Source organism: Rhea americana, unplaced genomic scaffold (assembly GCF_003343005.1).
Source record: "Rhea americana isolate MKP2758 unplaced genomic scaffold, rheAme1 scaffold_121, whole genome shotgun sequence".
NCBI classification, from domain to species: Eukaryota; Metazoa; Chordata; class Aves; order Rheiformes; family Rheidae; genus Rhea; species Rhea americana.
In genome coordinates, this window is record NW_028185273.1 from 1,727,236 (window position 1) to 1,750,850 (window position 23,615).

General features: G+C 38.0%; 1 protein-coding gene across 4 annotated transcripts in view; it reads right to left on the bottom strand.

The window, feature by feature from the left end:
• Positions 1–602: 602 nt before the first annotated feature.
• Positions 603–23,615, bottom strand: part of STAU2 (staufen double-stranded RNA binding protein 2) — a 170,811-nt gene continuing 147,798 nt past the window's right edge. For 3 of the 4 annotated variants that reach the window (XM_085325179.1, XM_085325161.1, XM_085325171.1), the window contains 2 exons: positions 2,569–2,657; positions 603–1,704 (listed from right to left, as the gene is read on the bottom strand). In XM_085325179.1, coding sequence (XP_085181305.1) covers positions 1,611–1,704; positions 2,569–2,657 — 183 coding nt within the window. In that variant the 3' untranslated portion in view covers positions 603–1,610. Of the gene's footprint in view, positions 1,705–2,568; positions 2,658–21,543; positions 21,592–23,615 lie in introns of those variants that run through there. The other variant, XM_085325188.1, reaches the window with a different exon arrangement.

Consider the following 23,615-nt stretch of genomic DNA (forward strand, 5'->3'; position numbering starts at 1 on the left):
GTCTCCCAGTTCTGCGGGAATTGAAAGGCTCAGCTTGTTCCAGACAGTTTTACGCAGAATCAGACCCTTGATAAACTGCAAACTCTGAGCACAAAAGCTCTTAATCTGTTGGGAGGAAAGTGAATCATACCCCTGAGAAAAAGGACTTAGAATTTTTAGCAACCACTCACCCTGTAAAAGCATGATAGATGTTACCCTGAAAGTYTTTCATAGAGGTGAATCAATTCCACTGTACCTTGCACCATTTCCTTATGCTGCTCTTTGTCTGTTTTCCTGAGTGAGTCACCTGGGTTGTGATCTCTGGTTTACACGCTTCTAAAATCTTGTGCAATGTTGTTGTGACTGCTACGCAGTTGGTAATTGGCTTACGTGTTTATTGCATAAGACTTAGAAAATAGTCATATTTCAGACAAATAAATAACGTAAATGCCAGTATGACTGCCTTAACATAGTAAGTTTGTAGAAGGTGGAGGCATAGAGAAAGGTAAGCTGAACCTTGGTTTTGGTGCTTTGGCCAATCTTTTGTTTGTGATTGCTTTTTTCAATTCATTCTCTGTGTTGTCTATGTGTGAATGGTAAAGAAAGAGACGACACTGTCATCGTACACATGAACTGATGTGGTTTTACTGCATTTGGCCACACACTTGAATGAAATATGCTGGTACAGAGCGCAGCCGCAGGTCTTATCTCTGCTGCTTCTCYCTTTACAACAGACCGATCTTTACATCAACAGTTTTCCTTCCCTGGATAGATAACATTGCAATCCTACCTTTTGCTGTTGGTCAGAATGCAGAGATTAAAAACACTCAGTTGATGGTGGCTTGATACAACACACAGAATGGGGTGTAGATGTGCTTCACACAACAGAGAGCAGAATTGAAGGGGGAAATGTTGCTTGGAGGCAAGACGCCTCTTTAATTGAATATGGCAAGGAAAAKCAAATACCATATCTGCTTTTCCTGGAGTATATTGAGACTGATCATAACTAACATCTGTTCATGTTAAGCAAATACTTGTCATGATTTAAACTTCTGTTTGCATACAACTCTGAGTAGTGCATCTTAAAGTCATACATATTCATATAGAATGGAGAATGCATAATGTCTGCATAAAAAGATAAGCTGTATGACTATATATGAAGACAACAACTACAATTCTCACAGCACTGTCATTGGTTATTTTTAAAATATTCAAGCATTATTTAAAAAACAGTAAGCTGAACTTAAACTACACTACGAAAAAATTGTATAACTGAACCAATGCTGACTTGTTTTCCTCAATATTAATCAATTTTAAAATTTCCCTTTTTTATCTAACTCTTTTTGTTAATTAGTTGTCATTTTAACCTCCAGTAACGTGATCAGATTTCTCCTGCCTCTGGGCTATCGAGTTATGCTCTGATCTCAAGCTCTAAGGGAAATGTTCAATCTATTTTTTTCCACAGTTGAATAAACAGTACCATGTATACTATCTCTTGTGTTAGAATAGTGTTGTCTTCACATAAGACTCAAATAATGGTATTAGTCATTCATTTCCTTGTACACATACACCCTATTGCGTGTTGACAGGTTTATAAGGATGCAGTGGCAGCCGTGGGCGCTGGGAAGCTCCTAGACGACAGCCTTTGAATCCTTGCAGTCCTGAGCAATGGTGCCTGAGTTAGTCTGTTTATTGTCTGCTTTCTCTCCCAGATGCTTGACTTGTCTGAAAGATTAATACATTAGCAAGAATGGTAAGGTCCAGGGTTGCACATCTTTAAGACATGTTTATTAGCAGATGGCACAGGAGATTCAAAGGTCACTACGGAAGGTAACATTTTAAAGTGAAATAACAATATTTATGTTCAAATACTATGCTGATGAGATCACATGGAAAAATGTTTCTGATTAAATTAGTTTATAAAAAAAACCCACAATATATCTATCGAAAATTCCGAATGCCAYTTACAGTCTTTTTCCTCTTACTCTTACTCTATTACTTGCTAATTTACTTAGTAAGAGAAGGCTACCTTTTTACTTAAGCAGACTAACAACTGGGAAAAAAAATCTATACTGGATTCTACAGACAATCCTGCTTTTTTAAATAATTGACARTCCAGTGTGAAACCTGGATCTATTGTCTGCTACTTAAAACTAATATTYCAGATATGGGTTTTTAAGATCTGAYAGAAATTATATCTTACTTTTAAATTCTCTAGGGTAAAATTCATCTTAAAGACATAAGGACTTACTGGCAGATAGCTACCCAATTTACAGGCGATATCATGTGCTGTAACACATTTGACAAAATCATGTTATGCTACTTACACAGAATCCATAAAATAAAGAGAAAATCCTTTCCTTTAGAATTTCCATAGGAGGATGACTGCCTGATAGTTCATTACTAAATATTACCAATAAAGCTAAACCTGAAATCCTCTTTATGCTCTCAAATTGTGAAAAATTTTATGTAAATTCCGAAGGAAATTTTTTTGCACAGGTTTAAAATGGCAACTAAGCTCTTAATTAACATTTCTTATCTGCCATGCCACACAGGCATTAAAATGCAGAGGATTTAAAAGGTACTTACTTTTCAAGTGATCCATTTTCAACTTTCATAGCCCCTTCCACTGGATCCAGTCCTTGTTCTGAAAACTGTTTCAAGGCACTTAACGCTGCCTAAAGAAAAAATGAGCYGTCAAAAAAACCCACTAACATAACAATATTAACACCAAGTGAAGGAAGGCGGGTATTTTACTTTTAGATCATTTACTGTATTTTGAGGCCATTTCGACTACAGGGCTAATAAAGAAGGTGCATGTGAACAGTGCCATGATAAACAGCTGCGTTTGTGTACACGTTTGAGGATATCCTTAGCTACCTGGGCACGTGAGTGAGTGCCATTTGTGTTAATGAAAGCTGCATTACCCAGGTGAAGAACAAGATATTCTTTTAGGATTCTTGCTTCTCTGGCCTGTAAAGTCTCTCCGGCCTCCTCACATGCTTTCCTAGAGCCTATTGCTTCCCGGAGCTCCTGTGGCTCCTATTCTTGTCTTCTGGGTGATCACAAAAGTTGTGTGGAGCAGGAAGAGAGTCAGCAGGACAGTACAAACCCATATCTTACAGACCAACATCTTACAGGTGACTCCTTCAAGTGTGCTAAATAGGGTGAGCCAATACAGCATGATTATAAAGCATCAACAGCAGAAGGATGATCAATTTYACAGCTTCGATTTTTCTGCATAATTGCATTCTTTATTGACCAGCTTCTCTCTCTCCTTCACAAGTCCTGCTTCAGTTCTGTAAAGCAAATTGTGTTTCTCTCCCCTAACTGCTTTGGCAGCAGACAAATGATTTTTCATAATTAATTTAGCAAAGGTTGATTACAAAACTCTCAAATACCATGTGCCTCCCTTCAAAAACACACCCAGCACAGTAAAAAAGTAGAGGCCAGTTCCATCTCAGAGGTAAAATGCAAAGTGAAACTGAAAAACAGATTTTTCAATTTAATTGCTCCCACCTAAGTTGCACTCAGCACTAATCACAGCAAAASAAAGGTAACTTTTCACTGACATTATCATAGAAAGTAACATCACATATACTGGAACTGACTATAGRTCTTATAGCATTACTTTCCATGGTCAAGCCAACAAGCTGCTTTTAGAAATGCGGGAGTTGCTCTCTTTTTACTTGACAGACTCTATGTTTCTATCTCCATTTCCCATTCTTCTTGGGCAACAGGGACACTGTCCGTAACAGGAGCTGCCATTGCAGTGAAGTACTAGATCTGCTTTCACAGTAATGCTTTGTCTGGATTCTCTCAACWGCTCCTTTTCTTGAAAGGTATGTTTATACAACTTAAATATTATTAGACAAAGTGTATTTTGGCAAAATGATTAACAGCAAAAGAATTGCCAGGCTGCCCTCGACCAAAAGGCCCTGTATCCCAGATTTGTCTATAACAATGACCGGTTTCTAAAGCTTCTGAAGGCACTCCTGTCCTTAATCGACAAAGCTGGACTCTTCCTAGTCTGTGAGCTTTCACCTTAGAAAACAAATGTAAAGCTAAGCATTTCCTTAAAAGGCTTGCTAAACCTCAGACTATCACTGCTACTTAACCTGTCCCCTTTCCTTTTCCCGTGTTTTCTGGGCCTCCTGTATCTGTATCTGATACTGTACTTGTACTTGTACTGCTCTGTACTTGTTCCTTCTTGCCACCCATTGATATAMTTTTTCCCTTCATCTCAAAATTCCTGCTGTTCACATCTTTCTTGTTTCCTGTATGGTTTGTCCCAGAAGTGCTGAGCCTTAGCTTCGCTCAGTAACAACTCCAGTTCCAGGATCTATCATTTCTAGCACCCACTAGGTTCCCCAAACCCTTTCCACCTTTTTCCTTTTTTCCTGACATTTTGATATATTTACATTTTTTTAAAGGACCACCTCATTTTCTTTCTTTTTCTCACACCTCATAGTGTCCCTTGTAACTTCAGATGTGTATTCTCAACTCCTGCAAGCTCTGATCACCATCTGCCTTTCCGTTCTGGATCTTGTCTGACAGCAAAAATTACTAGGTTTGTTCAAATTTCTCCCAGTGGCAACAAAGTTTTTCATCTTACTCTYCTTTTAACTCATCTGCTTATTCCAGTAATAACACACTTTTCTTCATCCTAATTTCTCTCTTCTCTTCCTCTCCTTGGGCTCCTTTTTGTTACAATATAAAACCTGTTCAGCAAGTGAGGAAGGAGTGAGATCTGGGCTCCCTTACACAGGTCTGTTTCTCTGTTTTACTCATCATGGATGAGCATCAATCAGAACCAAATAATTCAAGTGGCAGGGAAGAATCAAGAAACAGCAAGAATCCCTTCTCCCCCCCCCCCCCCAAAAAAAAAAAAAAAAACTCCACAAAAAACCACCAAAAAGTTATAATCTTTAARATAGAGAGCCAAGCTATCTTGCTGGCTTTCACCTGGTCCCATGCTTGGCTACGGAGTGGTTCAACATCAACTGGCAAAATTAAATCTAGCTAGAAACATACAGTAGCCTGCTCCCTTAGCTGAGCCAACACATCTGTTTGTCAGATCAAGCTGGGGAACAGGTCAGAGAATTGATCTAGCTTAAAAAATACCTGCCAAATTAAAGTATGTATGAGTGTATATGTATATGTGTATATATATATGTACACATACATATATATGTATTTTTCAGGCTGTCTTAATGAGCAGCCTAAAGGCAGAGAGCCAAGCAGGGGTAGGTATGAGCAGCAGCAATGCCATATCCATTATTCCTGGATGRTTTATTTTCAGACCACTTGAGACACTCACATCCTATTGAAGTGAGGCATCAAAGTTTTAAGCAACTTAAAGCCTAGGTCGACTGCCTAAAATAGGTGTTCTGGATCTTGTTTGTTATATTTAAGGATATATCCCACTAATTTTCTCTTAACTTTCAGCTTTGTCTCTGACAACAACACAGGCATTGTCTGCTTATATTCTCCCCTCTTCTGTTTTTCCTAATGAATGTTAGTAAAATGATCACCACCTCATTTATTTCTTTTAATGTAAGGTAGTCTACAAACTATTAGCAGATAGCACTGTGAGGAGAAAAGGAAGCTGAGACATCTGCTCTTGCTACACAGTTTTATTGCTACTTCATCTATTTTTTGAACCCACCTTGTTTGTTCTTTCTGTATCCACTTCCAGCTTCCTGCTCTGATGTGTGAATTGTAAACTTTTTGCAGAACTATTTGTTCAAGTTATTTGTCTGTACAGTGGCTAGCACAATGAGGCCTTGATCATAGTAGGTAATAAGAAGTGCCAAGTAATGCTTCAGTCAAAATTAGATCACAGGTTGATCATATGCTGTGCAAAACAGTCTGATCTTGATCAGTGGTCACTAAAATCCCCAAACCATCAACAGAGSAATTGAACCAACCCAAATTTCTTAATTCCTTTATAGACTTGCTCTGAATATAAGTACATTTGTTACTTACTACTGGTTTACTCATAGAACTGGCTTTTGCAAGGCACACCACAAATTGCAGAGCAGCTTCCAAGCTTGCTCTCCAGGAAAACTGCTTTGGAACTTCCTAGAGGAATATTAGCCAGTATTTCAACAGAAACAGCTCGCAACAGCTCTTCTAACAGCAGTGGAAGAAGTACTGCAATATARAAATGAATTCTCTTGCCTGTAAGCATGGATCATTACCATACTGATGTCAAGGATGCAAATATGGAACATGTAGAGGAAATACATAAAAYGAAGGTGTGTAATAATAATGAGTGTAATGACAAGTACTGTTTAATGCCATCACAACTTTCAAATCCTAATGCTTGTTATACAGTGCTGTCTCACTCCTCTCAGTTCGCCATCTCACCCTCTTCGAACTATACCCTCCCCAAACGCGAGCATAATAGAAAATATAAGAGTTCAGAATTACCATTTTTCTGAAAAGAAGTATCAGAAGAGGAGTGGCAGGAAAGCAGTCCTGTGCCTGATCTTCCAATTAGAGGTGTAAGGTTGTTTGTGTGAGCACYGTTGAAGAGCCACCTTTTATATCATCCCTCCTTGCCTGGCTTCTCACTTTTGCTGCTCTGCAAGTTTACAGTCATTTCACGAACTCAAGCTTCTCACTGCAGACTCCTCAATCCCATATCCTCCCAAGCCACTCCAGAGTCCCTGGTCTTCCACTTCTTACTATCCACCCCAAAGCTCCAACTTACTTGACAGCAGAGGAACCCATCTCTACTACTCCACAAATCTCCCCACACCTAGGCTGTTACTTTTTCYTGCTCCTTAATTCTCTCCCGTCCAATACTCCCTCTCTCAGCTTGCAGAAGTAAACTTTCCTTCCACAAGTCCTCCCAAAATCCTACACCTCTTTATCTTCCAGTTTCCTAATGTGTTTCAGATTTATGTTTGATATGATTTCATTTGTACAGAAACCTGTCTCTCTCCCCATRAGATGTCTGTGAGAGAAGCCTAACATCTTACTTCCTGACTTTTTACAACAACATCTGAATTTTGGGAAAGTTCTTTTTCATTTTAAAATGTTGCTTAACTGGACGTGACTGAAGGGCCAGAGATGAAAGGTAGAGGGGGGGGCTTATGTTATCTTAAAAGCTCCTGTTTTTCTTTCTCCCRATTCCCCCATAGCTTGCTTATGTTTGGAAGGAACAGTAAAGTGGAAAGGAGCTCATAAGTAAACAATACTTTGGACCTTAATAGGTGTCCTTAATGCTTTTCCTCACCCCTTAATGCCCCTAAACAGACATGAAGATCCTAGATTTAGGAAGGAAGCTGGTAGCTAAGAGACTGTGACCTGAATAGCCAGGAGAGTGACACAGAGCCTAAGTACTAGAGAAGGGCAGTGAAAAAGAGTTACAAGGAGACACTAGGCTAATTTAATCCATGATTCAATTCTATTGGTCCCCAAAGATTTACACCACTTGGCTTAAATATAACTTGTGAATGGCAGATAACTTAGGTTAAATGAAAAGGAAAGAAAAGAATGGAACATTTGACAGTGAATTTGGTGAACAATTTCCTCTTTTAAAGGCTCAACACTTCCTTCCATTGATATTTTTCTTACAATAGAGCATCTGCACAGATATAGAGAAATATTTCTCTCCCCCAGAAGATTTTACAACTGTTTTGTGAGTGAAGCCCCATAGGTTACAGAACAGATGTCCTTACACATTTCTTGTATCACTTGTTTTCTATGTAGCTACAGCAGTGCCAAAAATACGATGCCAACAGGATGCACCGCGCTGTTAGTTGTTTGTCTTGGCTGCCATTTCCATTATTAGTATGTGTGTGTATCAGGATGGGGATGGATGTTTCCAGTCATTTTTTTTAGCTTTCCTCAAGTCAATTAGTAATTAGTAAATAGCATTGAAACTTGTGAATATTCTTCCTGTTTCCCACCCTGGGGATTAAGCATCTTGTAATGGCAGTCTACTAACATTAGATCATTCTTTTAGCAAGAACAGCAGACAGGCACTACACTAGCCCATGCACATTTAAGCTCACACCCTCATGATAAAGGTTTCACATTTGTTTTAGCACAGTATGTGGTTTGTGCTTTTCCTCTTAAATCTATATTCCATTTTAGATTACTCCATGAAACTGAAAATAATAAAACTTTGTTGTTCTCTGTGGCCCTTCCAGTTGACTTTACTAAGGAGGTCTGAGACAGTTCTAATAAATACGCTGCTTGACATCATTAATTCACTGGTGAGATGTCTCCAGACTTCAGTTTCTTAAGTACATAAAATATATATATATATATATATGTTCAGTTTGGCCATAATCAGTGTTTTCTGAAGACATAAAAATATGTTCAGAAATAGCTTCGGAGCAAAACTGTACTAACAGGCTGTGGAGGTAAGGAACTTACTGTCTGAGCAGCTGGCTGCAAGTTCAAGGTTGAGTTTGCAGTCAAATGGYTCACTGTGACCATCCTGCCTGTAGGCACATGCCATATATGTGATCCAGGCTCAGGCTGTGCCTGAGTTTAGGCTTGACAAAATATATGCATGCCAAGTCAAAATGACAGACAAATCTAGATCTAGTTCCTGATTTCACTTACAAGCCTATACAACAGCATAGTTAATGCACAAACAAAACTAGAGACTCAGATATTTCTACACACAGCAATGGGACTAGCAAGGGGATTTACAAAACCACCAGTGTTCATCTGTTCTCTAAGCTAAGAGAAAAGAAACGTCYCAAAGCAGAGGCTCTCCACCTTTCCCAGACAGTTGAGACCTCTGTGCAATAACACTGAGGCAGAGCTGTCTGCATCAGTAATGAGATGCACTTCACGACTTTTTAATATGTGGATTTAAATTTCACATTTAAAGGCTATTGAAAAAACCCCAACAATATCACAGCTGTAGAGGTGAGCTTGAGGACTTACTGTCCCAAAGCTAAGCAACTAGTTAAATTTGTATGTATTAAAATTACTGTTCTTTTTGATTGTTTTTGCTTTCACTTGATGAAGAAATTTTTGACCAAGTCTCCACCTGGCCTTAACTTGTCCACACCCAAAATTGCAGGCACGCACAAATGCACAAAGGGAAGATACATTTGCTTGTGTGGACTTACATACCTACACACAAAATAGCTAAGATTTGACTCCCTCGCATATCTATTTAATCCTCCTGGCTTTACCAGGCAGGCAACATATAAACTAAACAGAAACTAGGTGATGGGTATTGTGAACAAATCCCTTTTTGCCACAGCCTCTGTTATAACTGAATTTACTATATCGCAAGCAGTAATTTTTGCTAAAAGTTTTTGCCACTTTCCTCACAATGCACCGTTCTCCCTAGTTGATTAGATTTCATGTGAACTAATGTTAACATCTGTTTAAAAATTAAATTTCAGAAAGGCTTTTCACACTGCACAATGCAAACCTTAATTAAATGACTTTAAGCCTTTTCTTCACACAGTTTATGCTATGCATAAAAAACACGGGGTTATAATCTGATTAACTCATGTAGTTTACATGCAAACAGTATTTTCCRAACTGATTAATCTCTGCATAAGGGAATAGTCACCTGACAGGCACTAGAATTAAGGCTAATGATTGCACCTGTCAAGAAAAGGGGGTTGGGGGATAGGAGTCCAGTATCTTTGAACCAAGAACAGTGATTCATGGATGTAGCTTAGAACACTTCTGAAAAAGTCCCACCTACAGWTTAATGCTACCCCCAGGCAACTGATGCAGCCAGCATTTACATGACACATAATCCAAGTAAAGCCTGAGCTTGCCAGCTTTCTGGGATAATCCTGAAGTAAGGATTAACTGTTCTTGATCAATTTTTCCAATATATAAAGCAGAGTTTTTATCAACAGCAGCACACATGTCACCTTTTCATGTTGTTTTATTGGACGCACATATTCATGGTTTGAATTCCTCCACACATCTTAATATTCCGAAAGGTAGATGGAGTGACTCTATTCAACAAGGAATTTCATTTCTGTAGATTTTCTCCTTGAACAAGCTATTTAGGTAACAGGATCAGTTGAGTCACCAGTAGAGAAAATCAATTCTGAACTGGCTTATTTTAGCGTATGAACAACCACACTAGAAACCTGACATTCATTCTTGTGACTATGCAGTAATTCCAAAAGTAATGAATGGTGAGGCATTATCTCAAAGCCTAAGAACAGCTGAATTATCTTTTGAGGTGAGACAGTTCTATCGCTTTTATCATGATTGAAGAGTTTRTGGCCATAAGGAGGAAAAAAAAAAGCACATGATTTTTAAAATAAGTTTTAACAGGGATGCTTTTGTATGAGGAGTATCTGAGCAATAATAACGAAGGCCAAGCTTAATACTAATATAAGAGATTAATCCAGCACGAAGAGGGTAATCTGTTTGCCAAGTTTAGGTTTCATTCTCACTTGTACATAGGAATAAGAGAACAGGATAGCTAAAAGGTTTAAGAGACTCAGAAAAAGTTCTTAAATCAGTTTCTTCTCAAACTCCTCCCTCTTCACATATTCTCAGCTATGAGAAGCACTATTTTTAAAAGCTACCAACRTGCTAACTTTTAAAAAGGTTGCATGTAACTTTGGTGTTTTGGAAAATACTACCTTCTAAAACCTTGTGCCACACGTATATTGCTACTCAGCCTCCATTTCTTTCTAAATTCAAAACTTCGTATTTTGTCTTCAATTGTTTAAAATGGAAAGAGCAAAGACAGAAAGACTAATGCATCACTATATCTTACTTAATAACATGTAGAAAAAAATTTAAAATAAAATTTCTAAGCATTTACACTACATGCAGCCAATTTTCACTAACAGTGAGGCAGTAGAAACAATTTACAAACATCAAACACTTCATGAAACATTTCAGGGAGCTTGTCTGTGTTCTAGCTTGTTTCTCTAGATGCTTTTACTATGTTGATAAACACCAGTCTTTCCCTGGAAAAAGTAAGTCCATCTCAGCCCAGTTTAATCTGTCTTCTAATTTTGTATCCCCAGTCAAAAGCTATTCAAATACTAACTTTCAGAAGGATGTAGCTGTCTAAGTAATATAGAAGCTTTCATTAACTGGATACTCTAAATGATGGCATTTAGATGGCTAATAGATAGGTTGGTAGAGCTTTAAATCATACAACCTGGACAGCACTCAAGCATGGATATGAAGCTGCAGATTGCAGGAAATTTTAAGAAATGTGACTTTAAAACTAAAACTGAACACAGCCAGAACATGTATCCTCAGGCAAAATCCTGCACCAGCAGGGAAGAAAGGCCATGAATCACTGCCTCTTTCATCACTGATGGCTGGAAAATATCCTTGTCAGCTGTGTTCTCAGAACATTTTGGTTTAGTTAATTACTTATTTATAGGCATTTTGACAAATCAAGTTCTTCACTGCTATACATTTGCATGTTGACTATCATTAAGCCTGCATGTATTGCAGGAGATTTTGATCTCCTGATTTTTGATAGGTGGACTAAAGCTGTGTAAGATTTGGTGATGACTTCTAAAATAAGCTGCAACAGCCAATCCTTTTCATTAGTCTGGCCTCCACATACTGTTGATTTTTAACATCACTGCCATAGCTTTCACTACATGCTAGCAGTACATAAATGAAGCAAAGACCATGCCATTATCCTCCAGGTCAGGGAATGGGCCCTGACCCAGCARTAGTGTAGATGTGGCCAGAACTGTTCTAACAATAGAACTAGCTCTAAATTGAGTTGTAATAAGACAAGATACAAGCATTTGCTCACGACTTAAGAGCTTTTTTGGGGGGCAACTGCCAACATAGAGTGGGGAAAACATTTTAAAATGTTTTTCAGAATCCTCAGAGAAGATCCACACCAAAACTCGTCTGCAACAAAGTTCAAGCCATCAAATACAACTCAGTGCTTACTTCAACATGCTTACTCTTCCGTGTAAAATAAACTGAACCCGTAAAACACACTCACTGCTTTGGTTTTCTACTTGCAAGTATCTTTTTCTTCATGGGACAAAATGGTACCAGTGAGCAGAGGCAGTTTTATCATTCCTGTTTTTAAAGAGGATGAATCCATAGCGAAGAGAGTGCACAAGCACACAGATGACTGGCCCAAGGTTAAGCAACAAAAGTAAGACTCAGCTTCAAAGAATACAATTTTACTAGCTTCATCATAGCCTGAGATAGATGATGGGAGATTCTGAACAGGAAATAGTATTTAATGATAGAAAACAAAACAACAGTCCACACTGCAGCCCTGATTTTAATTCAAATGCCTCATTCCTGTTGCTACCACCCAGCAAATTACAATCTTCCCATTACTGTTAAGCACTTTTCAGGAGCTATTGAAGAAAAAGAACCACTTTTAAGTGAAGAGGGCTGGTGAGAACCTCTAACAAATTCATTTCCTTTGCTGAAATGTTCTAAGGAGCCTTATTTTTACAATGTTTTACAAATATTTTTTTTATTCTTTACTTAAAAGTTTGAAAAGTTGCTGTAGCCAAAGACTGTACTCTTCACTTCAGAAATGGGAGCAATTTCCTAAATACCACATTTCTTGTTTTTAGTAATTTTAAAGCAAAAAAAAAGTTTGTTCTCTCATGCCAAGACCATTACCTTAGATTTTAAGTGTGTGTCAGACTAAACATGACTAGAAACTTCAATTTGAAAACAAAAGCAATAGATTACACTTAATGCAAAGGACCGCCCATGGGATTATTCAAGCAGGGCCCTACAGCTTGAACAATGGGGGAGCTTAGAGCTGTAGATTCTTGAATAACGAAGTCTCTAATGAAGCTCACTAACTAAACTGAATTTTGTCCTTGCTTCTGTGTAACTCTACTCCTGTGGCCTGTATAGAGACACTGTGAGAAGGATACTTCCACCCTGAAAGCACTAATGGCCAATTGCCCTCTTAATTCTACAAGTCTCATTTTACAGTGTGCATGTATGCACAACAAAGTATCAAATCTAGACTGACAGCTAAAAGTCAAAATATATTTAGTATATATTGCACGTAATTTGAGAAATTTACTGTAGAAATTTGAGTGCTTCCAAAACAGTCAGACAAAAGTTTTTGATTCTGATCTCACACCATTTTTATACTGCATTAGCTGGTGTTTTTCTCTTAATTGAAATTGATTTAAGTGAGATCAGAGTCAGGCCCCAGAGCTGCAGGCTGGACTTCTCATATGAAGCAGTTTGTAATGTAAATTCGTCCTTGCTAACTGTTGATGGCTTGTCCTCATCCCATTTTAACCTATAACCATCAGCTCCTTTAATGGAAGTGTCTATAAAGATCTTCTCTAAAATATGCTTTTCCAGCACACTTAATGTCTTTTAATGTCTTTCCAATTAAATCCAGATGTGAAAAGCTTAAGGAATAGTTCTCAGGACTGAAAAAGATGACATAAATCTTGCAGCTGACAGAGATCCCACTGAGCTCAGTTGGGGAAACTCACAGAGGACTTCTTGTGGGCCAGAAAAGCTGCTGGGTATAAAGACAGATGTGTATACTCCTATTAAAAAATTTAAATAAAAACTGACTCCTACAATGAGGTATCCACAATTATCAGGGAGATGATTACTAACTCAATCCCTCAACGTGCTAAGCACGTCCTGTGTGGTACAGATTTTCTTCATCTTTTTGGGAAGTTTTTCAGAGTTGAAGGGAGTCACAACTTTTAAAGACAGAGTCTCTCACCTTTCACAACTTACAGCTCTTAAAGCAGTGGAGGGTCTGACTCTGGAAGACGCTGTCTGTCTTGATCTCACACTACTATCGAGAAAATGTATTCAGCAAAGTGAGTCTCTGAATTTCTACCCTGTCTCCTTTACCTCCTCCAGAGTCAGGTTAGTGGACTAAATTGTGGTATTACAGAAGAGACCTCAAATGTGCTATTAATTATAAATTCTCACTCCTATGATGGGAAACTGGGCATTAATAGTGACAGACTACCACTGCTGGGCAAGTGCTGTTTGTGCAGCTGTCAATTTTGGGTTTATTTTGCTGTAATCACTTGTACACTTTCAGAATTTTTTTATTTTTTACTTTAAACAACAGAAGAATATCTTTTTTTTTGCCCCTCCCCAACTGTTTGGAAATGTGGGCTTAGCTCAGACCACATCTTTCAGAGGCAGGAAATACCCCCCTACACACACAGCTTGTGTTAAAGAAAGTCTCTAAAAAACTGCCCAATTATAACAACTTTAATTCTCTCCTGCCCTTCTGCTACTTATTTATTTATTTTGGAAACTGCTAAAATATCTAGACAGATCAATGATTTTTAAAGAGCTATATAGGACAACAAAAAGAAGAAAGGAAAAATGTTCCAGGACAGAAGAAAGACCTGTTTGTAACTGAAGATGAAGTCTGAGTCCATGTTTATTAGTGACAGGAACTTTAGTAAAGACATTTTGCATAGCATTACTTAAATCCAATTTTATAAAGCCCATAAGAAAGATCTTAGAATAGATTGTTGTCTTGAGTGAGTATAGGGAAACAGGAGACTAGGTACTGAATTAAGATTAATTTTACATACTCAAGTACCACAATAAATGATCAAAYACAGGATTTGGACACTATTGCAGGCCTAACACTGGAAGTGGTGAGCTCCTAAATGCATGCAGAGAGTACTTGAAGATAAAATTCCTCCAGATCTCAACTTGCTTTAATTTCCACTGTGACCAGCACTTTTCAGACTATCACTCCTGCAGGGCTGGATCTGACTCCCACCAAAACCAGTGCTTCATGAACATCACTCAGGAGACACTAGGAATGCCCTTCCCTTGGAATGAGCCTGCTGTCTCCGCAAGGATCTCAGTCTTGGCTAGCTCAGGGAATGAGCTCAAATCTCTTGCACTTTGCTGCCAGGGACCACCAAGTCAGCTCTGATTTATAGTTTTTTCTTTACAGTTTTATGATACAAGAATGTTCACTTGTAATTACAACAGTATTTTGTTGGCTCTCTGCCTTCACTTGGGTATGCACAACACCATATCCTTCATTCCAGCTTTTTTATGTCAAGGCCCAAAATTTGAGGAAAAAAAAAGTACATCGAAAGTATTATGAAGATGCTGCAGATCTTGCTATTCCTCAAAGAGGTGATTAGTATGTATTTGTTGTGGAGGACACATGACCAGCTGGTTAAGACACTGAACTAGGGCTCAGGAGAAGACCTGGTCAAAATTCTTTCAAAATTCAGGAAATCAGTAAAACCAGAAACAAACATTTTCATGGGAATATGTCAGTTTTGACAAAAGGTTTTCTAGGACAGACTCTCTGGTGAAAATATCACAGACAAGTATCTTACATAACCACTGGGCTAATGACTGTGCTGGGGTGGCACATTCATACTCGCTTCTTTTTCTCTAAGAAAAATTTCAAGAGGTCTCTAGATCATTTCAAAGTGATTAAAAATACTTGAAAACTTGCTGTTTTATGTAGAATAAAAAATCTGTTTCATTCGAAAGACTGACTCTGCCACTAATCTGCTATGTGACCTTGGAGAACCACTTTAGCTCAGTATTTTTCAAACAGGTACTTAGCTCCTGACTTTGAGATCATCAAGTACTATATTTTGATCACTTTTGATATAAATTTGATTTTGTCATTTTCAGTAGAGGTATATACTTCTTTAGAGTAAATTACAGGTATTTTAGATACCATTTAATAGTTAACTGTCAAACAATTCCAAGTCTTTTAAACAAAGAATACTTCTGTGCTAGCTTAATTTATAGTGCCATATATGTGCTACTTAAAGTGAGTGTGATTAAGACAAAACACTAAGCTTAGATTTTTCTATTAAAAGAGAAAAGTTTAAAGCCAATAAACTATATCCAGGATTTTAGCTGGAAGATGAAATAAAGGACATGTTTGTTCCTGGTCACTGAATTTTTAACCTGGGTCTGTTGCTCCTGCTGTTAAGCTCCTATACATTCCTTACTAGCATGTAGCATCCAGCAGTTCCAGCTCTCAGAGTCTGGAATTAGAGGTGAATTGCAAAATGAAACAGCTTTTTAGGGAGAGTAGTGTGTGACTAGTGTGATGGAAAAAGGCCGCTGGAAAAGTTAATCTTCAAAAAGAGGACTTCTCCCACAGATTTTTGTTAAACTTTAGATTAGATTTATGAATTCCAACTTATCATTTGCATCTGAAGATCCTGAAAATATCTGAAAAACCTGGAAGATATTGTGAAATCTGGTGGATACTACGCAAGCTATATCTCATCTTGCCCTTTATTACAGGGGTGAAGAGGTTGAGAGTTAAGCTTGGAGCTCAGCTTTCTATCTCAGGTGTGAGAATACCTTCCAGATGCCCCAAAGTTTATCTCTATTGTACATCATACTATGTTTCCTAAAGTAAAATATTTTAGCCTGTTTTTTTTACAATAAACAAGCAGTAACATGAGTTCATTGTTTCTTCTTTTCACTCTCAACCTTGTCTTTCAAGGGTATTCCAGTACTTCTTAAAGGTGATAGCAAATGTGGAGAAAAGCTAATATGCCTATTCATATGCCTATTTACTGCAATAATTAAGTTAAATGACAGCATTGCAGAAAACTCTAAAAATAGATAAAATTTCCATCCATTCCAATGCTGCTATTTTACACAAAAATTCAACAATGTTTTTAGCAAGCATTATCTTGAGGTGAAGAATTACTCTTCATTAAAATCAGTACCAGTTGTTTTCCTACTCATTTTGTGAAGTGGCAGGTGTACTTTTCACTGAATTATTCTGTACTTTCTACTGTTAAGAGCTCCCACTTTTAATGAAAGGGCCAAATCTATCCTCAGATTGTCCTACAGTCATTAACTTCTACTCCTGGCTGCTTTGGCAACACAAGTAGAATAACAGAAAAAGTCATGATGTTGCTGGACGGACCAGCATCATCTCAGTGAATGCTGTCCTACATGCCTGCCTCATACATAGGGTGCTGTATAGCTCAGAAAGTGCTTAAACAGAGACATCAATAGCAGGTATCAGATTTTTCTCAGGAATTGTGATTTCTTAAATTCAGGAACTGGCAACTGCCACCTGGTAGCTCAGCAATGTAGATTAGACAGTCTTTGACTGTCATTAACTGAGCTCTGCAACTACAGACCTGTTTTTCCTCCATTTACAGTTACAGTCAAAAAGACAGATGTATGTCCAACAACCTTACTGAACAGCTGGCTTTTAGACTGGAAGATCTGCTAACGGCTATTTTATCATTTCATCCTAACACCTATTATTAAAAGCCATTAACTACAGCTGTCAAAAAGAGATTATTCAAAATCTTACTAGTTACAAAATAACCTGTCAGGGTTATATTCAATAAAGAATTTAGGTGCTTACAAATTAGACACTGTAATTTCAAGGTTTTAAATAGTAGACCCCTGGAACAGAATCAAAGGTTACATACTCAGTTTCTTTATTCAGTGTAAGAAAGAGGAGAGCTGGGTTTCTCTGAAGAACTCCAAACCCAGAGGCGAACTTTTGCTCCTCTGTGGTATGAGGTCAGGGTTTTATGCAGAGGATCCAGGATCCTGGCCTGCTGGGATCTAGAGACACACTGTTGTCTCCTCAAGATAGCTGGTTACTCCGGCCTAACTACAGACCTGAGCACAGCCCACTGTTTATCAGAGAAGCAGGTATAGGTGAGACTCATCCTTTTTTTAATGGCACAGATGTTAAAATACTTGCCCAGAGGATAGGAGATACAGATTTTAGATTTCTCAGCCGCAAGCAAACAAACCACATTTCCCATCTCCTAAGTTATAGTCTAACCTCTAGGTTCAGTGATAAGGAAGAGTTAGCTCTTGAAACTGAGCAACTATGCTGAAAAATAATTCCAGATTGATGGGTCATGAAAAGCTGTGTAAAAAAAAGGGGGGGGGGGAGGGGGAAGAGCTTGACTCTGTAGCTAATGGTCACAGGATTCACCATGCTGTGACCTGAGGATCATCCCATGTTCCCCAGATGATTTCTGTTCTTTATCCAATTACCACTTCAACACAAAGTTCATACAGGATGAAAGCAGGAACTATAATCCAGTACTTCTGCTTTTCAATGGCTGCTCTAACCAGTAAGGTACAATAATATTCCTTATTGTGCCCTCCTTTTATGATCCTGAGTATTTTCATTTCTTGTGGCACAGACTACCTGTAAGGGTAGCTAAATAGCTCTGCTTGCATTTACAGTCTCCTGTGAGATGTTATTATGAATACCTTAAGGCTGTGGAAGGAACAGAGTCCGAGCTCACATTTCCTGAGTAAGTTTATGCTACTGCACAAAGTACAGAAACTACTAGCAGCTCCTCCAACCACAGCAAAGAATGAAAGTCTTTGGGACGTTATTTTGACTTATATTTCTGCCTGCAACACTTTTTAATTAAAATACAGTTGTATCTTAACAAAAGATTATTATTCAGATAAGTAATAACAGTCTTAAATTATTCAAGCTGTCCTTATGCAAATGATTCCAATAAGCCTGCTCATCTATGAAAACCTTATCAGAGGATTTCCATGATCAGGCTACAAGCAGTTTTACTCTGCCATGATAGAGCAAAATTAAGTTGCTTAAAATCAGCACATTTGCAACAAAAGAGAAAATACTAATATAATTTATATGGCAGAAAGAGTAAAACATTATGCCCAGTCTTAYTTAGCTCTAAGAATTTAATACTTTTATCTGTCACATAAACAAGACAATCATAGCATCAAGGGAAAACTAGCTTTATAAGGCTGCCACCAGTCGAGGAGAAAATMCTAACACTCATAACTATACATATTATGTAGAGATATTTTTCAGGCACAGTAAGACCTAACTGAAACCATGCTTGAGATAACTGTCAGACTATCAAGTTACCATAAAGAAAGAAGGAGATCAGACTTATTCTTTCTTTCATAATGAAATCAGTATAAACAAATCATATAATGTTTGGACACCAAGCTCCTGAAACAAAGAAGCCTAGAAAATCTCTTAAAACCACCCACAGACTTTGCGTGCTGGCCTGTGATTATACAACTGGAGAAGATCATCCAAACTGCGATGTAAACCAATGTCAGTCTGTAAATGATAATACTACTGTGGTTCTAACAAAAAAAAAATAGAGCAAGTCCCTGGAATAGCCATTAATAAGGAATACTTTTACGTTTATCTATCCATATTCCTCATAAATGAGAAATACTTTTTTAAAAYTTAGAGAAAGAAGCTTAACTCCCATATTGAGAATAATAACTCTCCTACGTGTCTTTACTAAACTGCAACACACACTCAGCTAAACAAAAATGAGTCTGGGACCAACAATAAAGGAGAAGACTTCCTAATGCACGCCAGCACTTCCTGCATTTCACTCTGCTCCTCCGTTAAACCTACTCTGTCCTCATGTTTACCTACTATGTGGGAATATTCACCCTAATTTTTAGGAATATATACGCCATACAGCATAACCCTTTCTCCTAGGGATGACACACAAAAAGAGGAGCTCAGATGTTGAAACACTCTGTTCTTTCAGGAACATATAGTATTTCTGAAGACCATATTCTTCTACCTCAAAGCCGTAGTTTTTATCTTGCCCTTGCAGCCTAAAGTAAAGTATTCTAGATCTGAAAAAACATGTGCCTGTCTGTCCAGAAGAGATGTGGAAGGGTATGGCCAATTCTCAATCCAGAGACATCTCCTTGAAGTGYAAAATCCTGTGTACAGTATTTAGGTTAGGCTCTAGATGGAAGTCACACAAAAGTATTAAGAACTCTTAAAGCACTGGATGAAGGCAGTTGTCCTGAAGTTAAGTTCTGTGATCTATCCATATTTGGCCTGTTTCCATGGACTTTAAGATCTTGTAATGCTGAAAAATATTTTTCTCAAATCAGAACTTGGCGATATGATACCCTCACCTTCCCTTTCCCACACACTATGAAAAGCAAAGTCATTTCTTTCTTTCCAGCTACACCGTAGAAGAATCTGATTGTTCATATCTGCACTTAACAAAGAAAATTACTTCATTCAGGTCAACTACCCCTGTAAATTGGTTAATAATTTTTTATTTCCCTAACATTTATGTCATTCTTGCCTTTAAACTACAATTGAGGGAACTATGTTTGGGTATCAAGAAGGGGTATTGATCATACAACAGAAAACAAAAGTAGTAGTAATGAATTGACRAAGCTTGTTAGTCTTCTCCAGGAAAGTTGCAACAATTAACAATATAGTGAATATCAATCATTCAAATGCGGTGAAAAATGTCCGTATATAAGTAAAAGAGATAAAGACTGGCAGCTGACAAAGACTCAACAATCTCGGGAAAAAAACAAAAGTCTAGCCATTTTTGCATTTAAAAGTTCATAAAAGAACACTAATTATTCAAAAAAAGTCAAATATAATTTGTATTAAAATAAGCARATTGTCATTCTCAAGAAAGTATCTTCCACAGACAGAATATTTACACAAAGGCTGTTCCCTCCTACAGACATTTGTACTTCTTATATTCCTATTTTGCTAACATTCAATCTTTTCCAGGTCTCATTTACCATGATTTAGCATTATCCATGGCTAAAAGCTGTGCTCCTCACATCAGTGTTACTAGCAGTTGCATATTCAGTTAACARGACACTTGTACGTGAACAGTGCTTTTCAGAAGACACAAGGGAAAAGAAAGTCTTAGCTGCTGCTAGTGATCACTAACTCTCTTGAATTTTATCTGACACGGTCATTTCATCAAAGTTGCTCATATATGAAGTCAAATAATTTTCCCCAATATTTTGTTATGATTTTCAATGTGTAATTTTAATTAAAAACATAAATAATTTTAATAGAAAATATTTTGATTTATAGAGGCAAAATACGAAAGTAGAGTATGTATTTTTTCAAGTTGTACATTAAACCAGAATGTAATTCCCAGCCTTTACTGGTTGGGTACCCTACCTTACCAGGGTAGGAGCAGGAAAGACACATGTATGCCAATACTTTCCGTAACGTAGTAGGATTGAATAAATTGCAACTTTGCTTTAATATTAATAGTATTTAAATACACTACATATTTTAATAAATGACATGCTTACTTTGCTAATTAGTTCTAAAAAGAGCAAACCCCTCCTTGTGACAGCTGCAGTGGCCCAGATGCCATAAAATCTGCATGCCTTTGCTACGCCGGGGAGGGATGGGCCTTTCATTTGTGCAGGATCTTGGAGACCTCGGCCAGGGCCAGCCCTACGCAAGCAAATTCTGCCTGATGGGGTTTGGACGGGGTTTGGTGGGGCAAGGCAGGAGCATGCACGTCACTGGCTTATTGAATAAAGCGTCCAGTGGATATATTTGTTCTGGTATGGATGGCAAGGGTTCCTGAAGATGTAGACCTAGCGTGAGAGCAGCTCCAGCCACACGCCTCGACCTCCACGTTGCACTGCGTGCAAGAATGCAACGGTTCTGCTTTGGCAGCAGGATCCAGCTCTCACCCTGAAAGACTGATTCCAGAAGCAATAAGGTGTGTCCACACTGAATAACAACTTACCAAGCAGTCAAGGGTTGATTGGTTTTGATGAACAGCAAAATTTGGCAGGCAAAAGAGCTGCTTGTGGGAAGCTAACATTTTCTACTGTCTCTACAAAGCTATTAATACACTGTTAGAGTGCAAAGAGAAGCAAAAGCAGTTTCTCCTGAAAAAAAAAAAAAAAAGAAAAGTGAAAGTTCTTCCTTGTAAAGCTTTCGTGGAACATCCTGCCTAGTAGTACTAGAAATACGAGACTTCATTTTTTCCACTGAAGGGGCAGCACAAAGATATTAGCCTCCTCTCAGGAATATTACCCTCTCTATGCCTCATTCACATTTTTCAACAGTTCTCCTTAGCAGTGAAAAATCAGTCACCATACCCATTTCACTGTTGCGCCTTCGGTCTGCAAGTTGCCCTGGCTGACATAATGCATGCTATAGCTAGGCATCTCAAGAGATAAGYACTACATCTAATGAATATGAAAGAAGAAAGGTTTTTGCCTCATACTTCTCATAAAAAGTAAAATGTAACTAGARGGAAAAGTGAGACTTGAGATCAGATAGAAACTGATCTGTGATCTTCGTCATGCAAATGAGGAACTTAGTCATGCAGTTTTCTCTTTGGAGAATGCTACTGGGCAGGAGTAAATTGAAAGCTGCACTCTCGTAATAGTTAGGTTGAATTCCTTTGTACTCTTCAGTCCTGGACATTGTTTTATTACTTTGTGTTTAGATGCACAAAACTCCTTGCACCTGCGCTGCAAAGCATTAAACTCTGTATCATCTAGTAAATCTGCTAAAAAAGAAGCCRGTTTGACCAGTGAATTTATTTGGTGCAGTCACTCATTATGAAGTGGATTGAAAGCCTATTACTGAGGAAAAACACTGTAGGTTTTTATTGATGTGGGCAGGCCTCAAATGAGTGACAGAGTGAGGCCAGTTTGCTGAACAYTTGAAAAATAAATTCTTTTTGAAACAAAGAAACAAAGTTTCTTTGTTCAGTTTTGACACCTTTCTTGACTTCTGTTACCCACCTCTCCTTTTCCCATTCCCAAGGAAGGTTCCATTAATCATTCCTCTAATGGAAACACTTGTGTCTGATCACTAAGCAGTGGACACAGGCATAGTCTTGGGCATGCACTGAACGAGAAGCCCAAGGGAAGCCTAGCTGAAGAGTTTGGGAAAGCAAGGATGCCTTTTTAAAATAAACTTTGGAGAGGTCAACAGGACAGCAAGGGGTCAGCACCAGGCAGCCAGTGGGTGGATGGCACAGGAGAAAGACAACAACACTTGTCATTAATTATATCTGTTGGAATGCTACACATTTTTCCCCCCAAGTGGTAGTACTCCAGACATCCAAGCACAATCTCTCCCACGTCCTACTCGACCCCAGACAGGGCACATGCCAAGAAGCTTTCTTATGCTAGAAGCCAAGAAGTAGCTAGTATGAGTGGAGGTTAAAGAATTTAAATGCGTGCCTCCACTTTGAAACRTTTTTTCTCCAGTTTAAAGCCATCCCTTATATCTGCCTTCTCTATCAGTGAAATATATAGATTCTATTAGAGTTAAATATGGGTAGATTTCTGTGCTCAGCCTCAGACTAACAGAACTCTTCCTTGAAGAGGAAAAACTGCTGGGAACTGGACTGCACAGAACAAGAATGCCACTACTATTTTTTACCTCCTAAATATGATTMTGCAAGATCCTAATATCATATACCACTTACCATGTCCAGATGCATCTGATCTGCAAAGGAGTTTTCTCTCATAAACATTTTTTGTAGATGACAGAATATATTACTTGAGATGATTTCACATGCTTTTCTCCTGCAAAACTTYGAACCATYCCTATTTATAAAACTAATTDTTTCATAACAAGTGGCACCTTTTATTTTAATAAAAGCTCCAAAARGTTTTTGACGGGAGAAGAAAAAACYTGGATGAATTTATTCTCACTTATCCTGAACTCTAACACATAGTCGACGTTCTTTGTCTCTTGCCAGCTGAAGRAGGCAGCTATCTCTGGAGGATGCTTTACCCTCTCCTTAAAGCTCTGAAAGTTATGCAAGATGTTTCAGTGAATTACTAAAACATCCTTAGTGACTTTTAGTGGCTTACAAGGAAATTTGGCYATTGGAACTTGAGCATGGTAGAACCTTTCAGTTTTACATCATATATTACCTGTTCACATT